This window comes from Miniopterus natalensis, chromosome 2 (assembly GCF_054644295.1).
Source record: "Miniopterus natalensis isolate mMinNat1 chromosome 2, mMinNat1.hap1, whole genome shotgun sequence".
Lineage (NCBI taxonomy): Eukaryota > Metazoa > Chordata > Mammalia > Chiroptera > Miniopteridae > Miniopterus > Miniopterus natalensis.
This window is the reverse complement of record NC_142082.1, coordinates 184,849,055-184,864,076: the sequence shown is the minus strand read 5'-3', so window position 1 is coordinate 184,864,076 and position 15,022 is coordinate 184,849,055. Positions and strand designations below refer to the sequence as shown.

The 15,022-nt window shown below is 61.4% G+C and overlaps 1 protein-coding gene across 2 annotated transcripts in view; it reads right to left on the bottom strand.

Annotated features, from left to right (window-relative positions):
- Positions 1 to 14,501, bottom strand: part of FBLN1 (fibulin 1) — a 67,607-nt gene extending 53,106 nt beyond the window's left edge. For both annotated transcript variants that reach the window (XM_087814976.1, XM_087814977.1), the window contains exons 1-3: positions 14,399 to 14,501; positions 3,638 to 3,743; positions 1,683 to 1,815 (exon numbers count right to left, since the gene is read on the bottom strand). In XM_087814976.1, coding sequence (XP_087671102.1) covers positions 1,683 to 1,815; positions 3,638 to 3,743; positions 14,399 to 14,468 — 309 coding nt within the window. In that variant the 5' untranslated portion in view covers positions 14,469 to 14,501. The remainder of the gene's footprint in view (positions 1 to 1,682; positions 1,816 to 3,637; positions 3,744 to 14,398) is intronic.
- Positions 14,502 to 15,022: the final 521 nt, after the last annotated feature.

The following is a 15,022-nucleotide window of genomic DNA, read 5'->3' as shown; positions in this document are numbered from 1 at the left end:
GGAACTGAGTCCTGCATTTAAAAAGCACAGGACAAAACAAGTCATCGGGTGAGCGACAGAGTTGCTGCCGGTCACCTGGACCCCAACATTCCCCAAGTCACACCTGAATCCCGGGGACAACGTTCGCCCTGACCTCTAAAAAGCCTTATTAGTCTTTACTCTCCTAAGAGTTGCCTCCACTTTCCAAAGGCCCACAGCGCGAGCAGGAGACGCGGCGGAGCCTCGCCTTCTGGGGAGGTGGCAGGTATCACACGTTCTCTGACCCCTGCTGCCAGAGAGGAGGCGCCTGGCCACCCTCGGCCCTGTGCGGCATGAGCCACCCTTCCCGGAACGCAACTCACTCCTCTGCCGGGGGACCTGTTCCCACTCCCGCGAGAACGGTCCATGTTTTCTCTGTTCCTCCCTTTCTCTGGGAGTCTGGGGACATGGGCAGAGCTGCCTGCCAGGCAGACGGTGTCTTGGAGGCCGGCCCTGCCCAGGGAGGCAGTCACTCGCCAGCCAGGGTCCTGGCTCCCAGGCCCCCTTCGACCAAGCCGCCCCGCCCTCGCCCCACCCGGCTCCCTCCCGCCAGAAGCCTCCTCCGTGAAGGGGCATAAAGGCGGGGGGGGGGGGGGGGGGGGGGGGGGCGCTGGACCCTCAGTGCCTCCCCGTGAAATCTCCCGGTCCCAGTCTGCGTGAAAAGAGAATCCCAGGAGGAGCCCGCACGGCCCCTCTCGGAGCCGACTTCATCCTGCCCGCCTCTGGCTCCTGGACGTGACTCCATGGCCGCCTGACTGGGACAGGAAATGTCTTTTCCAGGGAACTCACTCCTGTCACTGGGCGCCGCCAACAGAAGCCCCGCTGACCAGGGTACCGTTCCAACCCGGAGCTCCCGGGCCAGCCCCGATTTCCACCCTCCGAAAGTGGGAAGGGAGGGACAGCCCGGACTGCTCATTGGCTTATTTGCAGTTTTCAGACCTGGGAACGCTGTCTGGAGCTCCCCACACCCACGCAGAGAGGCGGCCTTCCAGGGCCGGAGACCCCGCGTGACCGGGCCTGGACCTGGGGTCCCGGGCGGTTTCCGTCACTTACAGCTCACGTTTAGGGCAGGGCTCTCTCAGGGCCTGACGGACCCCACTTCCAGCTCTGCCTCACCAGACCCCTCCCCTGTTGGCCCTCCCCCCTGTGGAATGTGGGCCTCTCTGAACCTCAGTTTCCTCTCCTAGGGTGGTGATGAAGGTCATGGGATTGGAGGCCTCAGTGGGAGCCCATTCTGAGCTCTGGGCTCTGACTAGCCCCAGAGGGAGAGAAGCTTGGGGGCCTCCTAAGTGGGGCAGGTGCTGGCCTTGTACTAAGAAGACAGCTCTGAAGGCCCCAGGCCCAGGTGACCCCTGCTCTGACCTCTGGGTTCCTGCCTGAAGCCCAGGACTGGAAGTCCTCAGGGCAAGACTGGGTCACTCCACCCCCATTTGCCCAGTGTTATAAGGGCCCAGACGCAGTCCAGGGATCACTGATTAAACTGGAGGAGACGGGGAGGCACGAGTGGTCCCTCTCCCTCCCGGGCTGGGCACTCCCTGCTGCTCAGAAGGAAAGGGGGCCTGGAGCTGGGGGCGTGGAGGGGGGAGTGCCCGGCCTCTTGCTGATGGGCATGGCCGCTGAGCTGGGAGGGGCCGGGCGCACTGGCTGGCAGGACGGCGGCTCACCTTCACAAACACGGCCTCGAGGCTGGCGTTGCCCTGGGGCACGGTGCAGCTGTCCTGCTCGTTGGCCAGGTTGATCCCGGTGGCGCAGTGCAGCTCCTCCAGCTGGTTGTGGCAGCACTGCTCCTGGACCATCCTGCGGGCAGAGGGGCGGGCTGGGCAGAGGGCCAAGGCTCTGCGGGCAGTGCCTTCCCCAACCTACCCCTTCACCCCCAGACACACACACAACACATGGCACACGGAGGAGCTCAGCAAATGTTCGGGGAGACTAAACGCAGGGTGGCGTCCGGGGCAGAGTCAGCAGACCCAGCTGTACCACCGGAGCCCAGATCTGTCTCGCCGAGCTCGGAGCCTCACCCACAAAACGTTCCCACCTGTTTAAAAAATAAAGGCTGCTAATTGGGGACTCTGGGCCAGACCCCTCATCCTTCCCCGAGTTGAATTCATCTCAACACTAATCCCCGTTTGCCAGCCTCAGAGGAAGTAGCTCCAGAGAGATGGAGTAGCTCACCCAAGGCAGCAGAGGGAGGGACGGGCCCTGCTGGCGGGCAGGGGAGCACGGGTCTGGCTCCCACCAGGCCCTAAACCACCCTGGCTTGTAACGCAGGAGGAGCTGCGCCTGTCCAGAGGCGGTGGGGCCCACCCAGCCTCCCTGCGCCCCGGCCAGGCCACCTCTGCCGGCCCTCTCCCCACCTCCACCCTGTGGGGCTCTGCACCCCGCTTCCCAAGTGGTTCTGGAACTGCCCTGGAGCTCTGGGATGGGCTCGTCTGTTTGCTCATGCTTTGGGTGGATTTGCAAAAAAAAAAAAAAAAATCTGGATGGGCATTTCACTGCATTGTCAGGAGGAGCAGCCAGCTCCGCGTCCCCCATCCGTTCATTCACAAACGCCGGCCGAGCAGAAAAGCAGCGTCGGTGGGAACGTGGAGGGTGCAGCCGCTGTGGACAAGAGCATGGAGGTTCCTCAAAAACTTAAAAATAGAGCTGCCGTGTGACCCAGCCATTCCACTCTGGGTACGTGCCCAAAAGCAGCGATGTTCAGCCTGTGTCATCTCACGGCACACAAACAATTACAAAAATTCTGCGGCACAACTAAAAATATATTTTTTGCCGATCTGACCCAAAAAAAAGGTGTAACTTTGATTCACTCACACCAGATGGCTATCGTGCTGGCTGCTGTCATTTTTATATTTGACAGTCTGAGGAGAGAGAGGTCAGTGCCCCTGACTCAATAGGTGCCGAATGTTTTAAAGGTTCTTGCGGCACATCCGGTGAAAACCGCTGCCCTAAGGAACCGAAGACAGTGACCCCGACAGGTATCGGCACACAAGCCGAGCATGGTCCGTCCACGCAGGGGAATATTACTCAGCCGTAAAAAGGAGGAAATTCTGAGGCCTGCTACAACACGGATGGGCCTTGCGGACCTCACGCTCAGTGAAATAAGCCAGGCTCAGGCGGACAAATGCTGCGTGAGTCCACTTACACGGGAACCTGGAGGAGTCGGACCCAAAGAGACGGAAAGTGGGGTGGAGGGTGCCAGGGGCCGGGGGAGGGGAGCGGGAGCTGTTTCGTGGGGACAGAGCCCCGGTTTGGGAAGATGGGGACGTTCTGAAGACGACGGCGGTGGCGGTCGTCTAACGGGAAGGTGCTGAGCTGGACACTTGTAAGTGGTTAAGACGGTAAAACTTGTTCTGTGTATTTTACTACAGGCGCAACAAAATTTGGCTGCAGCCCTACCGGGTGCCAGGCCCCTGCGGAGGCTTCAGGGGTGGGGACAGGAATGGCCTGGTGGGAAGAACAGGACTGCACAGGAAGGGCGAGCCGAGTCCCGTCTGGGGACCGGAGGAGGCTGGGGTTGGCTGGCGCTGCCCACAGCCCAGGGGTCTGGCACACACTGTCCCCTCCTCCCCCACTTGCCTCTAAAGAACACCTGGTACCACGGTGGCCCCCCAGGACGTACCTGCATTCCTTGGACTCCGAAGCGTAGGGCAGGGAGCAGGCCCGGTGCTGAGTGGCCATCAGGTGTCCATCGGCACAGCAAGCCTCTATGGGGACAGCTGCGCCCGCTGTGCAGGAAGAGAGCGGGGACAGGTGAGCGACGTCCCACTCGCCCCGCACGAGGTCCCCTCTGAGCGCCGCGTCCCTCAGGCGGCCAAGGGCTCCCCTGCCATCCGGGGGCCCCCCTTAGGTCTCCACCCAGGCATCAGGCTGGTCTGAAAGGGCCCCGGGCACATCCGTTTCTCAGTCACTCGACAACTCGTACTGAAAACGCTCTCGGACCTGGGCCGGGAGCGCACCCTCCCTCCTGGGAAGGCCTAAACCTCCACTGTGATCCCCCAAACCCAGCTGTGACCGGGCTGAGGCCCAGCACCCGGGTCCACGCTCACCCGGCTGAGTCCCTGCTCCAGCCACACGCTGGACGCTCAAACAGGGGCCCTGCCCAGACGGAGACCCTGCCTCCATGGCCCAGAGGGCAAGAAAGACGGGTGCTGCTGACAGAGGCATGACCGAGCCTCCGTCCAGCCGAGCGGTCAGGGTGTCCAGGACACGACTGACCCCCTCCTGCAGGTCAGGGACGGTTTGTACCACTGATGAACGGTGAGAATGGGGGAGGCCAGAAAGTGGGGCAACCAAGCACAGATCCTAGAGAGGGGACCCAGCCTGGCGAGCGGGGGGCACGCACCAGGAAGGAGGGGGCGGCACAGCCAAGCGCAGAGGAGAGAATGGGGAGGGGTCCTCACGCTGCGCAGCCTCCGCGGGAGGGAGGCGCCGGTGTTTCGGGGGGGGGGGTCCTGGGATCCGAGTCCTGCTCCCTTGTTAGGGAAGCGCCGGTCCTCGCCAAACGGACGGCCAAACTGAGGTGCCCATGGTTCGGCCCTTGACTTACCACAGTCTGCATCTTTTTTAAAAAAAATGCTTTTATTGATTTTAATTTATTTAACTTTTTGTTAATTCTCACCTGAGGATATTTTTTCCATTGCTTTTTAGAAAGAGTAGAAGGGAGGGAAGGGGGGGGAGAGAGAGAAACATGGATGTGAGAGAGACACATGGGCTGGTTGCCTCCTGCATGTGCCCCCGACCTGGGCAGGGATCGAACCTGCAACCAAAGCACACGCCCTTGATCACAAATTGAACCCGTGACTCTTTGGTGCGTGGGCCCACGCTCTAACCACTGAGCCAAACAGGCCAGGGCTATTTTTATTTATTTTATAGAGAGAGGACGGGAGAGGGAGAGAGAGAGAAACATCGATCAGTTGCCTCTGGGAGCCCGAAACCTGGACATGTGCCCTGACCGGGAATCGAACCAGCGACCTTCCAGTGCAATGGACAACGTAACAACCAACTGAGCCACAAAGGCCAGGGCCATGGACTACATCTTCGCTTAGAAAGACAGAAGGCTCCATGGGTCAAGCGGCAGGCCCACCCTCGCCCTCACGGGTGGATAATGGCAGGGGAGACGGGAATCAGGGCTCTCCAGTCCCCAGCCCGGCCCTCAGCCCCACTCCCGGCTGCTGCCCCAGCGGGGCTCTCGGCTCATGAGGAGAGGACCCCCCCGCACCCCAGGGAGCAGCAGCTGGGCAGCAGGGTGCCCTCAGCAAAGGGGCTCACGGGGCCGGGAGCATTAGCAGGGACAGCCTCTGCAGCCGGGGCAGGGGGTCACCTCGAGGCAGGAAATTTCAACACTGGGCTTTGAGAAACACTGTGTTTTCTCACCGATGGCTGCTCAGTGCCCCGGGGGCATGTCCCGCCAGTGTTTCTTGGCACCGACAGCCAGGGGTGTTCTGTTCAAGCTCATTTTTCTTCCAAGGCTGGGCCCTTGGGTGGCCCCGGAAGGAGGCTCCTTTGGGGGTTTAGCATGAGGCTGAGGCCTCCTGAGACGCGGGCCCTGACTACCTGCCGTCCACCACCGGGAGCGCCCGTGCCACCGTGGCTGGGCCATGTTCTGCGGGCAGGAGAAGCCGCCGCTGCCCAGAGACCCCGCCGGTCAGCGCTGGGTGAGGGGCTGAGGCAAGGTGGCCAGGGTGGGGGGGATCTCATCCAAAACCAAATCCCCCAAATCCCACAACTGCAGGCTTCCTTCCCAGGGCTCCAGGGAACTCGGAGCTGCTCCTGCAGTGAAAGAGGGACCCACCCGTCCTCCCCCACGGGCTCCCCAGGCTGGCAGAGGGAGTCCGAGGTGGTTGGGCAAAGCTCGCCTGTCCTCTGGCCCCTGGCTGACCCCTCTCCATACTCCCTACGGTGCCAGCTGGTGAACGTGGGAGTCAGCATGGGCTGGGGCTCAGATAAAATTGTCTGGTGTCCTGGGCCTCCCAGCGCTGAAACAGGGGAGCCATCACGAGGGACAGCCGGCAGTCACGGGGACCCCAAATGCTCCCATTCCTTCATTCTCGTGCCAATTCATTTTAAGAAAACGCTCACAAAAGACCTTATCTGTCACAGATAAAGCGTGGCTGTGGCTCACCCCACGGTTGACTGTGACAGCCACATGGTCTGACACTGAGGCCACCTCCCCTACGCAGCCAACCCTGGCTCCCCATGCACCCCAACTCCAGTTGGGCCCACTCAGCTCTCCTGCCTGTGGCCCCCCTCATGGCTTCTCCCAGCCTCCCTCCAGCCCTGCCCATCCCCCATCTAGGACCAGCCCATCTGGAGCCCGCCTACGCCAGCCTGGCTGGGTGGCCCTCTGCTCCCACAGCACCCGAGTGCACGGGACACTGCTCAGCATTTTCCAGCCTTCTGTCTGCCTGGCCCTCCCAACAACCAATGTCTTGTGAGCTGGCCTGTCCCTGTACCTGGGCACAGAGCTGGCAAGTAGCGGGTGCAGAGTTGAGTAGTGAGCTTTGGAGTCAGACAGACTGGGGCTCCGATCCCAGCTCCAGCACTTTCTTGCTGTGTGACCCTGGGCGGGCTACTGCACCTCTCTGAGCCCCAGCCTACTTGGCGGTAAAATGGGCTTGAAATACCTTTATATTTGCTGAGAAGATGATAAAGCTTAAAAGGTTCTGAGCACAAAGTGTGTCCCAGTCAACAGTGGCTTGATTACGCATTCAAGTGCTTGCCTTGCCCAGGAGAGATGAGGGAGCCACAGCTCTGTTGTGAGTGCAGAATTCCCCAGGGGATGTGTGGCTGCTCCAGAGCCTCCCCAGACTCTGAGGCCTGAACGCCCGGGGCAGATCAGCAGGGTGAGAACTTTGCGCCCTGAGCTGCAGAAACATTTGGAAGTGATTCCACCTGGGAATCCTGAGCACTTTGAACCTTGCTCTCAGCAGGACAGTAAAATGCCAGGTCCTAGAATGTCCCTGGAATGCAGGCAGCCGCAAAGCTGAAGCCTGAGCAGGGCAGAGCTGTCTGGGGCCGTGGCCGGGTGGGCTCAGCAGCAACCAGCGGGACCCCATGCTGGCCGGCCACCCATGCCAGCCGGGCGCTCACTGGTCACCCCACGCCCATTGTAGGGCTATAGGGGCTCTTAAAGAAGTAGGACCTCGGGCTGGGCTGGAACCTCTCTCAGATCACTTCCCTCTCTTCTGAGAAGCTTCAACCGAGCACTTTTAACCTCTGGTTCTGTAACCTGACTGTGTGGATTAATCCACAGAGCACAGTGCCAAACATAAACCAGAGAAGCTCTTTTGCAAAGTCCTGTGAACCTTGACTCCGACATTGCAAGCGAGGGCAACGCTGCGGGTTAAAACTGCCAGCCCGCAACCAGCTCCCCTCCTCCTGAACCTCAGAGCCTCCTTTCTCCTTCCGTCGCAGGGGACAAGCTATGGGGGTGTGGGGGAGCTGGGACGACCAAGGCGGTAACCCAGGCCAAGAGCTTCCATTGGAACCTGAGCACAGCAAAACACCAGAACCTCCAAAATAAAATAAAGACATTTGTTATGGCCCCGGTGAGGCCAGAAAACTCTGTTTTGTCAGAATCACCCACTGCCCCAAGCAGACAACGAAATCCGGTGGCCAACACCCCACCACATGACCCCTCTAGGAAAGAGACACTGCTGCCCGAAGTCACCGGTGAGCAGGTGGATGACAGCCTGGTTCATGGGTGTCAGATACTATTTGCCATCTGAGTCAGCAGCTAAAACACAATTCCTTCCAGGCGAATGAAGCCTTGGTAAAGATGACGGTGCAGCCCGGCCGGCGTGGCTCAGCGGTTGAGCATCGACCTATGAACCAGGAGGTCACGGTTCGGTTCCCGGTCAGGGCCCAGGCCCAGGTTTCAGGCTTGATCCCCAGTCGGGGGCGTGCAGGAGGCAGCCGATCGATGACTCTCTCGTCACTGATGTTTCTATCTCTCTCTCCCTCTCCCCTCCTCTCTCTCTGAAATCAATAAGAACATTAAAAAAAAAGATCATGGTTCAGACTGTGAATCGTGGCTGTTTTGATGGACGCCAAGGGTGTGTTACGTGGGCTGACACTCACCGTTTAAGGACCTCGCGGTCTTGGCGAGTGGGAGAGACATGGACACGTTTTTTCCAAGACTACAGTTGCAGGCTGGCAGTCGGAGGGGTTCTGCACCACTCCCCGGGCGGAGGCCTCTAGAACGTCAGCCCGCTGCCCGTGAGCATCGCGGGGGCTTTGGGCAGCACCTGACTGGCTCATGAGGCTCTGGGATGGACTAGCCAGGTTGTTCACTGTGCGGCATTGTGCTGGGACCTGCCAGGGCCTAGTCTGGTTAAAACTCCACCATCAAGGGTTATTCCAGCTGGAGCAGGGCCAGGCCTCAGTTTGCCCATCTGTAAACTGGGTGGAGGAGGTAACCTGGAGGCAAGTACAGGCTTTCCAAGGCCACTCTGTGTGCAGACACTGGTCTGACAAAATTCCCACTGCATTCCAACAAAATGAGGGAGAAAGAAAAGACAAGGGAGCGGCGGCGAAGTCCGAGGGTCCCCACGATGCCCAGGACCCACACAGCCAGGAGGCCTGACATGCAACGAGGTACCAGCCATGGAGACGCCCGTGGGAAATTCCACCCAAACAGACCGGGCAAGACGCAGCTGACTCCTCCCAGGGGCCCTGCCCTCTGGCGTCTGGGCAGCCAGCAGGGTCCAGCGGGGGCCTTCCCGCGGCTCTCCCGGCTGTCCCAGGTCATCTGTACATTCAAAACGCCCCTCTTAGGACACTGTGTGTGCCAGGCTCTGAGCTGGGGGCGAGGGATGCAGAGGTAACAAGGGAGGACCCTGTCCCCAAGGCAACAGGCCTGGGAGACGCCAGGCAATTGTCACTGGGTTGTGTCCCTGACCCTGTGGCTCTGCATCCTTCACAGGTCTCACATGAGAAAGGACCCATCTCCCCTTCAAGGCCACTCAATCTCCCCAGGAGGAGGCAGACACCAGAGGTGCTGGTTTCCTCACCCCCGTGGGCCTGCACCTGTCACAGAGAGACAAGGGTCCTGAACAGAGAAGCGGCTGGAAGGAGGCGGCAGGAGAGGAGCGGAGAAGGCACAGCTCTGGGAAGGGACGGAGGAGCAGCTCTGGCCCAGGCAGTGACCGCCTGTGGCCAAGGCCAGTGCACATGTGCATTGTCCTTACACGCACCCCCACCCCCGACATCGCCACAGCATCCCACCCGCAGGGCCCATCCTCTCCGATGTCCTCTCATCTCACTGGCCATGTGTCTACTGCACCTGTCAGGTGTCCTCTGCACCTGGCCTTTGGAAGCTGGAACTCTAGGGCCTGGGTGGGCCTTGGTCCACTCCACTCCTCAGGCTAGCTCGTTCACACACACACCAGTTCAAAGGCCCCTTCCTCCGGGAAGTCCTCCCTAACAGCCCCCACACACACACAACACACACATGTACATGGGCAGATGCGTTTCCTTCCTTGTCTGGTCTCTGCAGCCCGCAGCACAGATCGTCAACTTAGCGCCAGGAAGGCTGGGACAGGCTCCGTCTCAGTCTGCACCTGCCTCAGGCCTGCCCCGAGCAGGCACTTGATGAACGTCTGTGAAGGACTGAACGGACAAATGACCTCAAGCGGCCCCAGCAACTCTATGCAATGGGGGGGGGGGGGGAGATCAAGCAAACTGCCCAGGACCACAGAGCACACCCAGAGGTGACATTAGCATCCGGGCACAACCCCCATAAAACGTTGGACGAAACAGTGGCCCCTGAGGCGGGACTTAGAAAAATCAAGACGTTTCACCGGAAAGCTATGTGATATGGTCCAGTGTCCTTAAGAATATGACACTGAGAGCCACGCCGCCCGGGTTCAAATCCTGGCGCTGCCACCGAGCGGCTGCGTGCCCGTGGGCGCGCTCCCTGGCCTCTCGGTGCCTGGTGTCCTCGCCTGCACAGTGGTGAGGATGACGAGCAGTGAAGAGGGGGACGTGGGGAGAAATCCTAGGTCAAAACAAGAAGCGTGTGAGGGGGCAAAACTTCCAGGACGTTCGGTTTCGGCAGGGGACAGAGCCAAAGGGGAGAACAGGCCCGAGAAAACCCGGGGTCACTCCATCAGCACAGTCACTAACAGCACCCACCTAAAACCCATCCTGGCAACATCCCGGCTGCACCCAGGGTGCCCAGAACACCCTGAGGCAGGCGTGAGCTACCCAGGGCTTCTCCCTCCTCACTGCCCCACGGGGCTCCATCCAGGGTCCCCTCTCGCTGCTCCCTGGGTGGTCTCACCCAGCCCCGCCTGAGGGCCGAGCCTCCCGCATCTCCGCCTGATAGCGCCCAGCCCAGGCTCTACCTGGATGTCTAAGAGGAAGCTTCTGGTGTCCGCACAGCACTCTGATTTCCCCACCCTGCCCGGCCCTCCCCGTCTGAGTCACCCGTGACTACCATCCACCCGGTGCTCCCAAAATAACCAGGTCACCTGAATCACTCATCCCCCTGCACCTTCTATGTCCAACCTGGAGGCAAGTCCTACCCATGCTCCCTCCCGAACACCCGAGATCTGCCCACTTTGTGCCCACCCCTTGGCTACCACCCTCCAGGGCATCCTCAGTCCTGGACCCTGCAGGAGCCTCTCTGGCTTATCCTGGATCCACTTTTGTCTTCCTAGTCCAAAGTGACTTCTAGAAATGTAAGTCAAATAATGTCACTCCCTGCTTAAGTCCCTCCAGTGGTCCCCCAGTGCACTTAGGATAAGCCCACAGTCTGCACTCTCATGTTTGAGGCCCTGCCTCGCCCACCCCCTCGGCCACCCTCCCCAGGGAACTCACTGAGCTTCAGTTTCTGAATCCTGAGAGATAAATCATTCCTTCCCCAGTTCTCCTCAGGTGTACGTCATAAAACCCAGGCCCCCCTGGGACCCCAAGGCTGGTTCTTTCATCTTTGCCACTAACCAGAAATGGGTCCCCAGGGGGCCCAGCCAGTCCATGTGGTGTTCCCTCTGAGGGGCCTGGAGCTGGCAGTCCAGGTAACAGCACATGTCACAAATCTTTCTCTTAGGGGAAAGAGGCTGCACCCACTGCTCCCAGAGCCCCACCCTGAGAGGAAGTGGGGGCTGCTGGAACCATCCCTCAGCACTGGGGTCCTCCCCAAGCTCCAGGAAGGGGCTTCCTGCAAGCCCCACATTCTCTCTCGCCTCTGGGCCTTTGCCCATGCCATTCCCGCTGCCTGGAACACACTCTTCCCAGCTCTACCCGCAAACCTAGCCAGCTCCATCTGCTCCTCACACACAAGTTGACATGCTGCTTCCTCCAGGAAGTCTTCCCTCTCTGCCAGCTGGAGTTGGTCTGCCAGCTTGTTCGCTCTTTCTGGGTCTCCCAGGGAATGAGCCCCATGGCCGGAAGGGCCAGGTCTGTCTTCTCCCTGCCATATCCCCAAGGCCTAAAATGGTGTCTGGCACAGGGCTGGTCCTCAGCAGATGTGTAGTGACGGAATGCCTGAGGCTGGCTGCAGCCACTGTGCACGACCTTTACCAACGTGGCTTTCGCACTTGACAGCCGCCAGTTCAGTGGCCCTGCTGGGCCTGGCTTCCTGGCTGGGGAAATTCAGTATTAGAACGTGCAGAGCAGCCTAGGGGCAAAGGACACTGTCCTATCCAGGAAAGGGGACAACGCAAGTAACAGAGGCTAATAATGTAGCCAAGGCAGGGGCTGCCCTGTTTCTCTCCCTCAGTACTTGAGGCACCCTAAGCATTGGTTTCCTTCACCTCTGTGTTACCAGTGAGAAAACGACCACGCCACCCATGAGCTTTCTCTAAGGGTCAACAGGCAAAGCTATTTTCAGCCCCACAAATGTTTGTGTCACCTGCTAGGACCTGAACAGGAGTGATCCATGCCCCTGCCCCCCAACCCCAGTCCAGTAGCGGGGGCAAACACAACCCTGAGTTGGGGGGCCTCGGGCAGTGCCAGGAGGGGGGCGTGACTCAGAGCCATAAGCCCCACAGAAGAGGTCCTGGTGCTGCCCCATGAGGCCCCCAGGCTCATCTCCACGCATACGGCGCTCCTGGGGCCCCCACAGCCTGTCTGGCCCCCACCACCCTCCTGGGAAGCTTCCAGGCTCAGCAGCGAGCAGGTTTGCAGGCCAAGTCCTCTCTCCTTTGTTCTCGCTCCCAGAGACTTTCTCTGTAATCAGTCGGAACCAAAGGCCAAGAAAGTCTTGGAAAAGGTACAGCCCTCTCCTCCTCTCCACTCCCTCCCACCTTGGCTCTCAGTAAATCCCAGCAGGACGCGGCTGGTGGTGAGGGTGGTGGTGGTGGCAGCTCGTGCCCTTGGGTGTGACATTTCTGTGGCCAGGTCACCAAATGAGTCTCAGCAGATTAGCTGAAGGGCTCACCACTTGATGGCTTCAGCCACAGTTGCTTTTAAATTGCTCTCTGGAGGGTGGGGATAGTGTCACCTGCCCCTTCCGGGGTCTCAGGGAACCTTACAGCTTCCGAGCTGCAGCCACAGAAAGGACCCAGCAACCAGGCAGTCCTCTCGTCCCCAAAACATAACAAACCTTTCAAACTCCGAAAGAGGGACCTCCCCCAAAGAAACAAAGGCCACGGGATCATCCAGGCACTCTCATCAGTGCAACTCGGAGGTTTCTCTTAGGGACTTCAGGTTAGGCCCTTCTCTGGGGAGAAGATGACTGTAAACCAACAGTCAGGGCTCCTGGGCCGCTCCAGCCTAACAAGGCCCAGTGTCCCCTCAGCTCTGGACACGGCCGGGCTGCCGGGCACCTTCGCGCACAGCAGGCAGGAAAGGACAGCGATGGATGGAGCCTCAGGCTCAGGAGGGCAGCTCTGCCTTCCCTCTGGGCCTCAGTGTCCTCACCTGTAAAATGCAGGGATCCCTGGGTCCCCTTCCATTCCCAACAGGGGTCTCGTGTGGCCCCCAATCCGAGCACCAATCTGGGCTTTCACTCCAGCCAGTGGTCACCCAACTGCCCTTCCTTCCTCCCCCGCCCACCTGCCCAGTCCTGCCCAAGCACCATCTCCTCCAAGGAGCCTCCTACGAACCCTGGGGGGTCGGGATGGCTCTTGCTGTCAAGGCTGAGCCCTGCACCTCCCTGTGCCATCTCCTCCACAAACTGTCCCCCAGGACATGCCCAGGGTGGAGCTGGTGCCCCAAACAGCCAGAGCCCCATGAAGGTCTACTGCCAGCGAGCCAAGAAACTTCTGCAGAACCCCCCATCTCCCCCCGACACACACACACTGCCCCCAGCCTCTCCTTGAATCCCCAGCCAGCAGAGCTGGGGCAAATGACCTTTTGACCAAGGACGAGGGTAGTCAGTCGCCTGAGGGTTCAGGAAACTCAACAGACTCAGAGATAAGACTCTGGAATTCCAAGGGTGGTCAAGTGACCTTCTGAAGGAGCTGGAGTGTGGTCACCTGAGATTAAAAGAAACTCAGCTACACCAGTGACAAGGAGTCGGGGATGGGGGGGGGGGCAACTGGGCCTGAAGAAGCCTCCAGGAAGGCAGGCCTGGCTAGTAACTGATAGCCACCAGCAGAGAGGTCAGAGGTCACGGCTCTGAGCTGCAGGGCCTGTGGTCATCCCAGGAGTTGGCCTTGAGGAGTAAAGGAGAAAAACGGGCACAGCTGGGTGCTCCCCACCCCAAGGTGTCAGTCCTAGGGCTGGGGGACTTTGGGCCACAGGTCTGCTAGTGGTGACGCCATCCCCTTCGCCTGGGGGGCGGGGGGTGCCGTTTGGAAGTGGCCTGTCCCAGCCCCAGCTGAGTAGGGAGCCTGGCAGAACCTCTGTGCTGGCACCTGTGCCCAGGCAGGGCAGGCAGGGGTCTCCCCCACACAGCCATCACCCTGACACCTCAGACCCCTCCCTTCCTCTCTGACTTCTTCAGGTCCACCCCCAGCCGGTTTTGCCTGCTCGACAAATTTCTGTCCCCCATCTTCCCAGTCTCAGTTTTCTTACCAGCAACCTGGGTACAAGAGCCCTTACCCAGGGAGGAGGTGGGGGCAGGTGTAAAGATGTGCCCTGGGCACCACGGGGGTTCCACAGGCAACCTGGCGGCGCTCCCTGTCCCCCACCCCGCACCTTGGCGGGGCGGCGGGGGGTCACTAGGGTGGGCCCCGGGGCGGGCGCCGGCCTGCGGGAGGAGGTGCTGCAGGGCATCCGTCTTTCAAACAAGCCCCACGCACCAGCCAGGTGATCAGGCCGGGAGCCGGGAGGGGGCTGGGAGGGGGACGTGGCCGGGCTCGGCGGCCCCGGGGCGCAGCGCGGACGGGGCCCCGGCTCCCCGTCGCCGGCGGCTGCAGACCTGCCCAGGGCCGCGCTGGGCGGTCGGGGGCACTAAGGTGGGGCCGGGGGCCCGGGGCGCCTGCCCCCCTACCTGGGGCCGCCAGCAGCAGCAGCAGCAGCAGCGGCGGCGGGAACGGGCGCGAGGGCGCGGCGCGCTCCATGGGGCCGGCGGCGGGCGGACAAAGGCGCGGGGCGCGGGGCGCGGCTCCTGGGCTGGGGCGCGGCGCGGGGACGGCGCGGGGTCCACGCTGCGGAGGAGCCTCGGCAGCCAGCGCGGGGCCCGGCGGCGCCGTTCAATTATCCCGCCCCGAGGAGGGCGTGGGGAGGGCGCGGCGGGGCGGGGCCTCGGGGGCAGGACCCCGCCCACCGGCGGCCCCGGGGACGCGCGGGGACCCTGCTCCCGGCCTCCGGCCCCGAGGGGCGCGCGCGGGCCACGGCTGGGGGTGGGAGCGAGGACCCCAAACCTCTCCCTGGTGGGGCCAGAAGGGGGGACGCACTCGGGCGGGAGGCGCCCCCAGGCCCGCGCGCCCTGACTCCCGGCCCCCGCCCCGCCCGCCGACGCGAGGGGAGGGCCAGGTATCGGAGGTTAGCCCCGCGCGCCTCGGCGGAAAGGGCGGGGTCCCCGAGCGTCTGGGCGCCTTTTGGGGAGGGAATAAGGGCGGTGCTCCCGGGGGGGGGGGTCCCTGCGGGACGCAGCCCCGCGCGCTGCCCACCC